General features: G+C 41.5%; 3 protein-coding genes across 5 annotated transcripts in view; 1 reads left to right on the forward strand and 2 right to left on the reverse strand.

Annotated features, from left to right (window-relative positions):
* GPBP1L1 (GC-rich promoter binding protein 1 like 1) overlaps positions 1–382 on the reverse strand; it is a 61,486-nt gene extending 61,104 nt beyond the window's left edge. Inside the window, exon 1 of the mRNA XM_035251301.3 lies at positions 189–382. The gene's annotated coding sequence lies outside the window, so the exon portion shown is untranslated. The remainder of the gene's footprint in view (positions 1–188) is intronic.
* Positions 383–455: 73 nt separating this feature from the next.
* Positions 456–6,974, forward strand: TMEM69 (transmembrane protein 69). Its single transcript, XM_035251305.3, has 3 exons — positions 456–531; positions 3,211–3,350; positions 5,991–6,974. The coding sequence occupies exons 2-3, from the start codon at positions 3,309–3,311 to the stop codon at positions 6,696–6,698; spliced, it is 750 nt and encodes a 249-aa protein (XP_035107196.1). The 5' UTR covers positions 456–531; positions 3,211–3,308; the 3' UTR covers positions 6,699–6,974.
* IPP (intracisternal A particle-promoted polypeptide) overlaps positions 3,264–13,366 on the reverse strand; it is a 71,411-nt gene continuing 61,308 nt past the window's right edge. For 2 of the 3 annotated variants that reach the window (XM_078331583.1, XM_054259297.2), the window contains exon 10: positions 3,430–3,767. In XM_078331583.1, the coding sequence (XP_078187709.1) occupies positions 3,733–3,767 (35 nt within the window). In that variant the 3' untranslated portion in view covers positions 3,430–3,732. Of the gene's footprint in view, positions 3,400–3,429; positions 3,768–13,366 lie in introns of those variants that run through there. The other variant, XM_035251297.3, reaches the window with a different exon arrangement.

The raw sequence follows: 13,366 nt of genomic DNA on the forward strand, positions 1-13,366 counted from the left end.
CTCCTAGCAAAGAAAATAAATGTAATAATTGGGCTTTTTTCTTCCTTTAACTAATAGTAAAGGGCCGTAATGCGGAGTGACATGGGCCCCATAGGTCTTATAACCCTGTTTTGCAAAGTAAAAAATAAATTCCACAGATGACAAGCAATTTGGCCAGGTCACTCTGGGCCTAAAATCCCGTCTCTTACCTTCCTTCACCACCATCATTCTGAGATTGTTTCAGTACTTGCACTCTACCTTCTCGAACTCTGTGGGCAGATTCTGCTGCCTGGGAGCCATGAAACAGAAAGTCAAGAACCGTTCAGGTACCTTGTTCAACATCTGGCTTCAACTAGAAATTGAGAATGGCCCCCAAACAGAAAGCCGGGCGTAGGAACCAGTTAGCGCAGGGTAAGGCCCTACCCGGACTTATTTTCTTTTGAGTCCTCAGGAAGCAGGGGGCTTTCTCTGATTCCACTTGCCGGAAGTGTCTTTCCAGGGAGACATGGGCTGTTTTCTTGCTGCTGTGTTCCATCTCTCTGTGCAACACTGGTAAATCTCAAAGCCGCCACAGATACAGGGTGGGATGGGAGGCACCAAGGGTTGGTAGTAAATTGGAGACGCGGGTACTGTAGGGCAAGGTTTCCCGAAGACACTGGCGTCTAAACTCCTCCCCCCTTTCTCAGAGGTCTTTTTGAAGCTGGCAGTTGCAGTCTTCCTATTAGGGCAATGGGCATATTGCTCTTTCATCCAAATTAGGAGGATTAACCTTTGAGTCTCAGTCCTTAATCCCCTCATCACCTGCCGTCGCTGGACTTTAGGTTATCACGTTTTTATACCCATTAATTGGAAAGCATGTGCTACAGAGGATAGGGCGTTTCCAAAGGTGGGGGAATGGTTGAGATTTTAAATGAAGTGGTCTGGAAAGTCTTAACGAAGAAACTGATTTTGACAAAAGTGATGGGTACACTCTGCGGGCATTTTGGTCTGGGGCTCAGGTGGGTGGGTGTGGATGTGATCTAACTTACCTGTTCCTTTAGAATGAAGACATTCACTGGTATACAGGGTTTCTTGACCCAACCCTAAGATATGTGGATCTGTGATCAATAAATTAGTTCAATTTTTTTTTTTTTTGAGATGGAGTCTCGCACTGTCGCCTGGGCTGGAGTGCAGTGGCATGATCTTGGCTCATTGCAACCTCCGCCTCTCAAGTTCAAGAGATTCTCCTTTGTCAGCCTCCCAAGTAGCTGGGATTACAGGCACCCGCCACCACGCCCTGCTAATATTTTGTATCTTTTTTTTTGTTGTTTTGTTTTTTTGATTTTTTGTTTTTTACTTCCTCTAACATGAATCATAGGAAACAAATTTTTTGTATCTTTAGTAGAGACGGGTTTCACTATGTTGGCCAGCTGGTCTCGAACTCCTGACCTCGTGATCCGCCTGCCTCAGCTGCCCAAAGTGTTGGGATTACAGGGGTGAGCCACCGCGCCGGCCCAATCGATTTTTTTATTTTTTTTAATTAATTTATTTATTTTTGAGGCGGTTTCGCTGTTGTTACCCAGACTGGAGTGCAATGGCACGATCTTGGCTCACCGCAACCTCTGCCTTCTGGGTTCAAGCAATTCTCCTGCCTCAGCCTCCCGAGTAGCTGGGACTACAGGCACGCACCACCATGCCCAGCTAATTATTGTATTTTTAGTAGAGATGGGGTTTCACCTCGTTGACCAGGATGGTCTTGATCTCTTTACCTCGTGATCCACCCGCCTCGGCCTCCCAAAGTGCTGGGATTATAGGCGTGAGCCACCGTGCCCAGCTGATTTTTTTAAATTAAACAGCAACTGTAGATTTTTTTCAGACATCTCATTCTCCTGGCAAAGAATGGAATTGTCAGATCTAGATTCATATTCTCATTCAACTGTTTTTACTGGTTACTTACTAATCAGTGTCTCCTCTGTAAGGTGCTTACTTTGTGTCAGGAGCAGTTCTCAGCTATTTACATGTATTAACTTATTAAATGTTACATCAGACTAAGTGCGGTGGCGCACACCTGTAATCCCAGCACTTTAGGAGGTCAGACAGGCAGATCGCTTGAGCTCAGGAGTTCGAGACCAGCCTGGGCAATATGGCAAAACCCCTTCTATACAAAAAATACAAAAATTAGCTGGGCATGGTGATATGCCCTGTAGTCCCAGCTACTTAGGAAGCTGAGGTGGTAAGATCCCTCCAGCCCAGGAAGTTGAGGTTGCAGAGAGCGGAGATCATGCCACTCACTCCATACTGGGCAACAGTGAAACGCTGTCTCCAAAAAAAAAAAAAAAGTTACATCAACCCTGTGAAGTAGTTAGTACCTTTATTTCAAAGGTGAATGAACTGCACCATAACAAGATTAAATAATTTGTTCAAAGACACTCAGCTAATAAGTAGTGGAGCTAGAATTCCAACCAAGTTTGATTCCAAAGTCTGTATTCCAACAGGCTATTCTCTTTGCCGTACCAAGTTAATAAAATGCCTGCTGGGCATGGTGGCTTATGCCTGCAATCCCAACACTTTGGGAGGCCAAGGCAGGTGGATCACCTGAGGTCAGGATTTCAAGACTAGCCTGGCCAGCATAGTGAAACTCCATCTCTACTAAAAATACAAAAATCAGCTTGGGAGGCTGAAGCATGGGAATCCCTTGAACCTGGGAGGCAGAGGATGCAGTGAGCCAAGATTGTGCCATTGCACTCCAGCCTGGGTGACAGAGCAAGACTGTCTTAAAAAAAAAAAAACCCAAAAAACTAAGTTATATTGGTTGGTTCTATCATTATTTTGAATTGTGAACTCTTAAGCCCCAAAGTAAATAACTAAGGAGAAAAAAAGGAAACAGAGAAGCTATGACTTTCCAGTCGTTGTTGTTTTTTTTTAAATCTCACAAAAATGCCATTTAGAAGACCTTTCATTTTAAAGATGAGAAAACTGGTACTCAGGCAGTTTACCCAGTGTCACACAGCTAGGAAGTGGTGGAGGTATCTGTAAAATCCCTGTGTACATTACTCTTTCTGTTACATAAGACAGCCAAAGCTAAAAGAACAGTTCAGGTATTAAAAGAATCTATTTCCATACTGTGTTACCGATAGTTTGAAAACATTAATGATTCTTTTCAAAGGAAACCGTTATATTTATGAATTTCTACTGTTTAAAATTTAATGTATAAAATGAGGAAAATTAAGTGACATCTTGTTTTATACACAGAAACATGCCTCTGAGTCAGGGCCTCCACTGAGCTGTAACAACACGTTAATCAGAACTGCCCGGCATCTTCTTGAACAAGACTTTCAACAGGGGCCAGTATGCTTCGCTTCATTCAGAAGTTTTCTCAAACATCTTCAACGGTTGGTTTATTCAGCGAATATTTGAGCACTATTTGCCAAATTGCTTGGGCTAGGGAAGTTGCAGTGAAAAAGACAAAAATCCTTATCATTGTTTATTTAGGTGATGGAGGGAAGAGTTCGGTCAAATACAAGTAAATAAAATATTTAATATATCAGGCTGGGTGTGGTGGCTCACTCCTGTAGTCCCAGCACTTTGGCAAGCCAAGGTGGATGGATCACTTGAGCCCAAGGAGTTCAAGTCCAGCCTGGGCACATGGAAAAACCCCATCTATACAAAAAATTAGCTGGGCATGGAGTCACACGCCTATAGTCCCAGCTACCCTGGAGGCTGAGGTAGGAGGATCGTTTGAGCCCAGGAGGTTGAGGCTGCAGTAAGCTGAGATCATGCCACTCCATCCTGGGCAACACAGCAAGACCCTGTTTCAAAAAAAAAAAAATTTGTCAGGTGCTGTGACTTAAAGCTCTAATCCCAAATCCCAGCACTTTGGGAGGCTGAGGCCGGTAGATCACTTGAGGTCAGGAGTTCAATACCTGCCTGGCCAACATGGTGAAACCCTATCTCTACTGAAAAATACAGATATTAGCTGGGCATGGTAGTGGGTGCCTGTAATCCCAGCTACTTGGGAGGCTGAGGCAAAAGAATTACTTGAACCCAGGAGGCAGAGGTTGCAATGAGCTGAGATGGTGGCACTATACTCTAGCCTGGGTGACAGAGGAAGACTCCATCTCAAAAAAAAAAAAAAAAAATTAACACCAGGTACAGTCACTCATGCCTGTAGTCCCAACACTTTGGGAGGCCAAGGCAGGCAGATCACTTGAGGTCAGGAGTTTGAGACCAGCCTGGCCAATGTGGTGAAACCCTGTCTCTACTAAAAATACAAAAATTAGCTGGGCATGGTGGCGGATGCCTGTAATCCCAGCTACTCGGGAGGCTGAGGCACGAGATCACTTAAACCTGGGAGGCAGAGGTTACAGTGAGCAGAGATCCACGTCATTGCACTCCAGGCTGTGTGATAGAGTGAGACTCAGTCTCCAAAAAACCATAATAATAATAATAGTATATCACTTACCTGCTGTGGAGAACTATAAAGCAGGGAAGGGGAATAGGAAGCGTCAGGATGAAGGATTGCACTTATAAATGGCAGGGGATTAGAAATACGGGAATGAGGCCAGGCGCGGTGGCTCAAGCCTGTAATCCCAGCACTTTGGGAGGCCGAGGCGGGTGGATCACGAGGTCAAGAGATCGAGACCATCCTGGTCAAAATGGTGAAACCCTGTCTCTACTAAAAATACAAAAAATTAGCTGGGCATGGTGGCGCGTGCCTGTAATCCCAGCTACTCAGGAGACTGGGGCAGGAGAATTGCCTGAACCCAGGAGGCGGAGGTTGCGGTGAGCCGAGATCACACTATTGCACTCCAGCCTGGGTAATAAGAGCGAAACTCCGTCTCAAAAAAAAAAAAAGAAAAGAAAAAGAAATAGGGGAATGGGCCATACAGGTAACTGAAGGAAAAGCAGTAAATATGGAAATGGGAAATGGTTCCAAGATGGAACCATTCCTAGTATGTTTGAGTAATCACCAAGAATCTTAAATAGCTTCAATTTTTTCTTTAATCCAATACTTTTTAGTTGAAGTCTGGCATCTGCTCACTAAAGCACAGAATCAGCAGAAAAGGTGATTACTTTGCACATGTACAGTGAAATGCACTGGGGATTTTAAGGCATGGAAAAAAATATGGTCCTGGCTCTCAAGTCTACTGAGACAAAGACAAGTAAACACATAATTTTAATTTACTGTGAGAAGAATTATGATGGAAGTGTGCATAGGGTACTTACTATAGAAGCATTAAATCAAACTGTAGAAGGGTTAAGGAAAGCTTTAAGTTGAATGTCGATTGTTGAGGTAAGTTTCCTAGATAGAAAAGGAGTAAGAGCTAGAATTCTAGGCAGAGCATATAGGTGTAGAAGTATGAAAAGTATGTGGTGTTTATAAAGCTAAGTTGGAAGGCAGATTTATTTTCTCCATATAAAAACAGTATTCCCACAGTAATTAGTGCTGCTGCTTTTGCTAGTAATAAATAGAAGAGGCTGTTTAGAAGGCCAGATTCTGCGCCAGGCGCTGTGGCTCACGCCTATAATCTTAGCTCTTAGGGAGGCGGAGGCAGGAAGATAGCTTGAGCCCAGGAGTTCAAGACCTGCCTGGGTGATATAGCAAGACCCCATTCTCCACAAAAAGGAAAAGAAAAACAAAAGGACAGAAGGTCAGATTCTGAAGATCTAATCTTTACCTGTTCCTCTTTTAGATATTTCTCTCATGGAATAAAATTAAGCGGTAGGTTTAAATATATCATGGTTTGTGTTCAGTGATTTCTTTTGTACATTGTATAGCCATTTCATACTCTTACCAGCAATAACATCACTTTAGAGTCAGTTCATCCTTTCTGTACAGTTTGATGTGCTAATGGAAAGCAGATCTTTTTTGTCTGCTCCTTCCAAATAATCTTTCATATTGGGATTGACTAAAATCTGATACATATATATATATATTTTTTTTTTTTCTTTTTTTTCAGGTATGTCTTAGTAGCGTGAAAACAGAATATATATTTTTTTAATTTTGTCTTCTGGCTCTGTTTTCTTTGCAGATGCTGAAGTATTCTTTCCCAGTGGGATTAAGAGCCAGCAGAACAGATACACTTTCTCTCAAGATGTCTCTCCAGCAGAACTTATCCCCGTTTCCAAAGCCTTGGCTTTCTTCTTCATTTCCAGTGTATATGAGCAAGACACAGTGCTATCATACATCCCCCTGCAGCTTTAAAAAGAAGCAGAAAGCAGCACTTCCAGCCAGGCCACCAAGCACCATCTCTTATCTGCCTGAGAGCCCAAAGCCAGCATTATATATAACTGTGGCAGGACTAATCCCCTTCGTTGCTCCACCACTGGTCATGCTGATGACAAAAACTTATATTCCCATATTAGCTTTTACTCAGATCGCTTATGGAGTCAGTTTCCTATCTTTCTTGGGTGGAATCAGATGGGGTTTTGCTCTACCAGAAGGTAGTCCAGCCAAACCAGATGTCCTTAATTTGGCTAACAGTACAACTCCTCTTTTGTTTTCATGGATTGCCTTCCTTTTTTCTGAAAAACTCGGTGAAGCAGAAGCCATAGTCACAATAATAATGGGTCTGGGGATAGCATTACACCTTGAAGTTTTTCTCTTACCACATTATCCCAACTGGTTCAAAGCCCTGAGGTTAGTAGTCACTTTAGTGGCCACTTTTTCACTGATAATCACTTTAATAGTTAAAGATGTTTTTTCTGAAAAGGGACATAAAAAACCTGGTCAAAGATAAAAATACACTGTACATAACATTAGTATGCTGGTTAAACCTTTTTCTACTTCTGTTTGGCTCTTTTTTTCCCACACCAATGGTAATTTACTCTTCACAGATTGTTCTTCATTTCTAGAAGTTGTTATTTCATAGTAATTACTTGAGCAAGAGCTTGGAAATCCCTGTCAAATGCTTTCATCTCATAGTAAACTAGTTTTCAGTCATTTTATGAATAATATAGTTATCCACTTAAACATTTGAATGTTTTAGCTGTCTTGAAAATTAAAAGATTAAAAATTCCCTTTGTTAGAGTCTTACGATCATTGAGAAGAATGCACATATTCTCCCACTTCAAGCAGAAAACCTCATATCTGAGTGTCTGGAAATAAAAAGTAGTTCCATTGAGGAGATTTCACAGGAGTTACCCCTGGGAAATCCATGTCCAAACTTATTTCACATGGTATAACCAAATTATATGAGCTAAAAGGATCTGTGACTCTAGAGTCACAGATAGGGAGCAGTATCATGAGGGAAAGCCACGTTCAAAGGTAAGTTGGACATGTTTTCCAGTTTTTATTAGGGTATTTGGCATGGTATAGATATAATTTATCCCTTATCACCAAACACATAATATAGCTGGTCAAATTGATTATTTTCAATAGAAACTATTTAAAAAGCCCTAGTATATATAAATTTAAAAAGAAAAGGCAAGCTGGAGCCATCTTGATATTCTAGTGAGCAGGCCTATCTAGTTCTACATCATTTTTTGAGATGGAGTTTCATTCTGTTGCCCAGGCTGGAGTGTAGTGGCATGATCTCGGCTCATGGTAACCTCTGCCTCCCAGGTTCAAGTGATTCTCCTGCCTCAGCCTCTCTAGAGTAGCTAGAATTACAGGTACGTGCCATCATGTCTGGCTAATTTTTTCTTGTGTATGTTCATTAGAGGCAGCATTTCACCATGTTGGACAGGCTGGTAGATCTACAGCTTTTAAATCACAGAGATGCTTTTAGCTTTCATGTCTTTGTTTTTTTGTTTTGTTTTAAAGATAGAGTCTTACTCTGTCACCCAGGCTGCAGTGTAGTGGTGTGATCATGACTCACTGCAGCCTCAACCTCCTGGGCCCAAGCAATTCTCCCACATCAGCCTCCTGAGTAGCTGGGACTACAGTTGTGCACCATTATGCCAAGCTAATTTTTAAATTTTTTGTAGAGACAGGGTATACCTATGTTGCCCAGTCTGGTCTCGAACTCCTGAGCTCAAGCAATCCTCCCGCCTAGGCTCCCAAAGTGTTGGGATTACAGGCGTGAGCCACTGCACCCAGTGGAGAAACTTTCTTAAAAGCAACACCTTAGATTTTCACTTGAAAGTCACCCTACTTAAGGTGGAGAACAAATTAACAAAAAAGAAAACCTAGTTTTCTGAAATTTCTAGTCTCACCAAAAAGGAAAAACATTTAAAATAGTATAAGAATATAGATCTGGAATTTTTTTTTGAGATGGAGTTTCACTCTAGTTGCCCAGGCTGGAGTGCAATGGTGCCATCTCAGCTCACTGTAACCTCTGCCTCCTAGGTTAAAGCAATTCTCCTGCCTCAGCCTCCTGAGTAGCTGGCATTACAGGCATGTGCCACCATGCCCAGCTAATTTTGTATTTTTAGTAGATAGAGTTTCTCCGTGTTGGTCAGGCTGGTCTTGATCTCCGACCTCAGGTGATCTGCCCGCCTCAGCTTCCCAAAGTGCTGGGATTATAGGCATGAACCACCGTGCTCAGCCTGTAATGTGTTATTTTTACATAACATTCAAATATTAGATAAATCAAATTTCTTTTTTTAAAAATGAATTTGTTCATTCATTCATTCATTTATTTATTTGAGATGGAGTCTTGCTCTGTTGCCCAGGCTAGAGTGTAGTGGGATTGCAGGCACGCACCACCATGCCAAGCTAATTTTTGTATTTTTAGTAGAGGTGGGGTTTCACCATGTTGGTCAGGCTGGTCTTGGACTCCTTCTTTTTTTTTGTTTATTTTTTTTCCTTATTTTTTTTTCTTTTTCTTTTTGGTGCCTTCTCTGCACTAGCAAGTCTTGAACTCCTGACCTCAGGTGATCTGCCCCCCTTGGCCTCCCAAAGGGCTGGGATCACAGGCGTGAGCCACCGCACCTGGCCAGATAACTCAAATTTCATAAGTAAATTATATGCATATGATTTCCACTCTAGTGATTCTTATTGTGAAGAGATTTATTAGACTTTACAGTAGTAACTTGTTTACTTTTTTTTTTTTTGAGACAGAGTCTCACTGTCATCCAGGCTGGAGTGCAATGGCACCATCTCGGCTCACTACAACCACTGCCTCCTGGGTTCAAGTGATTCTCCTGCCTCAGCCTCCAGAGTAGCTGGGACTATAGGTACCTGCCACCATGCCTGGCTAATTTTTGTATTTTTGGTAAAGATGGGGTTTCACCATGTTGGCCAGGCTGGTCTCTACTCCTCGCCTCAGGTGATCCACCTGCCTCAGCCTCCCAAAGTGCTGGGATTACAGGCATGAGCCACCACACCCAGCCCAACTTGTTTATCTTCTTACACACCTGTAGTGGGTTGAATTGTGTGAATGAAGCCCTAATCCAGAGTACCTCAGGATGTGAGCTTATTTATAGATAGGGCCTTTACAGGGATAATAATGTTAATATAAAGTGATAAGGGTGGTCTCCAATTCAATTTGACCTGTGTTCTTAGAAAAAGGGAAAATTTGGGGACAGACACAACAGAGTTAATTGTTAGGTAAACATGAAGATGGCCATCTACAGGCTAATGAAAAAGGCATGAAATAGATCCTATCCTCACAGCCCTCAGAAGGAACTTACTCTGCCAATACCTTGATTTCATTCATATTTCTAGCCTCAAGAACTGTGAGACGTTAAGTTTTTGTTGAAATTTTTGTGGTATTTGGTTAACAGCAACACAAGCAAACTAATACAATACCATAGAGCTAGACCTCATTCTGATCATTGAGAAGCTTACCAGTTAAAGTCCATGGCTGAAACAACTACGGAATCTTCTTTATTTTCTTTTCTTTTTTTTTTTTTAAGATAAGGGGCTGGCCAGATGCAGGGGCTCACACCTGTAATCCCAACATTTTGGGAGTACGAGGTAGGCAGATCACTTGAGTCCAGAAGATCAAGACCAGCCTGGGCAGCATGGCAAAACCCCATAGCAAAAAAAATAAAGGGTATGGCTATGCTGCTGAGGCTGGCATCAAAATCCTGGCCTCAAGTGATTCTCCTGCCTCAGCCTGCTGAGTAGCTGGGACTACAGGTACACACCACTATACTCAGTTAGGCATTTTTTAAAAAAAAATATTTGGTATTCTGGAGATGGTTTTTTTTTTCTTTCCTTTTTTTTTTTGAGATGGGGTCTCACTCTGTTGCCTAGGCTGGAGTGCAGTGGCACAACCTTGGCTCACTGCAGCCTCAAGCTCCCAGAATCAAGCAATCATTCTACCTTAGTCTCCTTAGTAGCTGGGACTATAGGCATGCACAATCATGCCTGGCTTTTTTTTTTTTTTTTGGAGAGGGAGTTTCACTGTAGTTGCCCAGGCTGGAGTGCAATGGCACAATCTCAGCTCACTGTAACCTCTACCTCCCGGGTTCAAGTGATTCTCCTGACTCTGCCTACCCAGGAGCTGGGATTACTCTTTATTATTTTTTCTTTTTTATTGCATTTTAGGTTTTGGGGTACATGTGAAGAACATGCAAGATAGTTGCATAGGTACACACATGGCAGTGTGATTTACTGCCTTCCTCCCCTTCACCTATATCTGGCATTTCTCCGCAACTCCCCACCCCCTGCTCTCCCTCCCCTATTCCCCCCAACAGACCCCAGTGTGTAGTGCTCCCCTCCCTGTGTCCATGTGTTCTCATTGTTCAACACCCGCCTATGAATGAGAACATGTGGTATTTCATTTTCTGTTCTTGTGTCAGTTTGCTGAGAATGATGTTCTCCAGGTTCATCCATGTCCCTACAAAGGACACAAATGCATCATTTTTTATTGCTGCATAATATTCCATGGTGTATATGTGCCACATTTTCCCTGTCCAGTCTATCATCGATGGGCATTTGGGTTGATTCCAGGTCTTTGCTATTGTAAACAGTGCTGCAATGAACATTCACATGCATGTGTCCTTATAGTAGAACGGTTTATAGTCCTTTGGATATATACCCAGTAATGGGACTGCTGGGTCAAATGGAATTTCTATTTCTAGGTCCTGAGGAATTGCCACAATGGTTGAACTAATTTATACTCCCACCAGCAGTGTAAAAGTGTTCTTATTTCTCTACATCCTCTCCAGCATCTGTTGTCTCCAGATTTTTTAATGATTGCCATTCTAACTGGTGTGAGATGGTATCTCAATGTAGTTTTGATTTGCATTTCTCTAATGACCAGTGATGATGAGCATTTTTTCATGTTTGTTGGCCTCATGTATGTCTTCTTTTGTAAAGTGTCTGTTCATATCCTTTGCCCACTTTTGAATGGGCTTGTTTTTTTCTTGTAAATCTGTTTGAGTTCTTTGTAAATTCTGTATATCAGCCCTTTGTCAGATGGGTAAACTGCAAAAATTTTTTCCCATTCTGTTGGTTGCCGATTCAGTCTAATGACTGTTTCTTTTGCTGTGCAGAACCTTTGGAGTTTGATTAGGTCCCATTTGTCTATTTTGGCTTTTGTTGCCAATGCTTTTGGTGTTTTGGTCATGAAGTCCTTGCCTACTCCTATGTCCTGAATGGTTTTGCCTAGATTTTCATCTAGGGTTTTTATGGTGTTAGGTCTTCTGTTTAAGTCTTTAATCCATCTGGAGTTAATTTTAGTGTAAGGTATCAGGAAGGGGTCCAGTTTCTGCTTTCTGCACATAGCTAGCCATTTTTCCCAACACCATTTATTAAACAGGAAATCCTTTCCCCATTACTTGTTTTTGTCAGGTTTATCAAAGATTGTATGGTTGTAGATATGTTGTGTTGCCTCTGAGGCCTCTGTTCTGTTCCATTGGTCTATATCTCTGTTTTGGCATCAATACCATGATGTTTTGATTACTGTGGCCTTGTAGTATAGTTTGAAGTCCGGTAGTGTGATACCTCCCGCTGTGTTCTTTTTACTTAGAACTGACTTGGCTATGCGGGCTCTCTTTTGGTTCCATATGATGTTTAAGGTGGTTTTTTCCAGTTCTGTGAAGAAGGTCATTGGTAGCTTGATGGGGATAGCATTGAATCTGTAAATTACTTTGGGCAGTATGGCCATTTTCACAATATTGATTCTTCCTAACCATGAACATGGAATGTTTCTCCATCTGTTTGTGTCCTCTCTTATTTCATTGAGCAGTGGTTTGTAGTTCTCCTTGAAGAGGTCCTTTATGTTCCTTGTTAGTTGTATTCTTAAGTATTTTATTCTCTTTGTAGCAATTGTGAATGGCACTTCATTCTTGATTTAGCTCTCTTTATGTCTGTTATTGGTGTATAGGAATGCTTGTGATTTTTGCACATTGATTTTGTATCCTGAGACTTTGCTGAAGTTGCTTATCAGTTTCAAGAGTTTTTGGGCTGAGACGATGGGGTATTCTAGATATACTATCATGTCATCTGCAAATAGAGACAATTTGGCTTCCTCCTTTCCTATTTGAATACCCTTTATTTCTTTTTCTTCCCTGATTGCTATGGCTAGAACTTCCAGTACTATATTGAATAGGAGTGGTGAGAGAGGGCATCCTTGTCTAGTGCCAGATTTCAAAGGGAATGCTTCCAGTTTTTGCCCATTCAGTATGATATTGGCTGTTGGTGTGTTGTAAATAGCTTTTATTATTTTGAGACATATTCCGTCAATACTGAGTTTATTGAGGTTTTTTAGCATAAAGGGCTGTTTAATTTTGTCAAAGGCCTTCTCTGCATCAATTGAGAAAATCAGGTGGTTTTTGTTTTTGGTTCTGTTTATGTGGTGAATTACGTTTATAGACTTCCGTATGTTGAACCAGCCTTGCGTCCCTGGGATGAATCCTACTTGATCATGGTGGATAAGCTTTTTGATGTGCTGTTGCAATCGGCTTGCCAGTATTGAAGATTTTTGCATCTATGTTCATCATGGATATTGGCCTGAAGTTTTCTTTTCTTGTTGAGTCTCTGCCGGGTTTTGGTATCAGGATGATGTTAGTCTCATAAAATGATTTGGGAAAAATTCCCTCTTTTTGGATTATTTGGAATAGTTTCAGAAGAAATGGTAACAGTTCCTCTTTGTGTGTCTGGTAGAATTCGGCTGTGAACCCATCTGGACCTGGGCTTTTTTTGTGTGGTAGGCTCTTAATTGCTGCCTCAACTTCAGATCTTGTTATTGGTCTATTCATGGTTTCAACTTCTTCCTGGTTTAGGCTTGGGAGGACACAAGTGTCCAGGAATTTATCCATTTCTTCCAGGTTTACTAGTTTATGTGCATAGAGTTGTTTGTAATATTCTCTGATGATGGTTTGAATTTCTATGGGATCTGTGGTGATTTCCCCTTTATCTTTTTTTATTGCATCTATTTGGTTATTCTCTCTTTTCTTTTTTATTAATCTGGCTAGTGGTCTGTCTATTTTGTTGATCTTTTCGAAAAACCAGCTCCTGGATTTATTGATTTTTTGAAGGGTTTTTTTGTGTCTCTATGTCCTTCAGTTCTGC

The sequence above is a fragment of the Callithrix jacchus genome, chromosome 7, assembly GCF_049354715.1.
Source record: "Callithrix jacchus isolate 240 chromosome 7, calJac240_pri, whole genome shotgun sequence".
Lineage (NCBI taxonomy): Eukaryota > Metazoa > Chordata > Mammalia > Primates > Cebidae > Callithrix > Callithrix jacchus.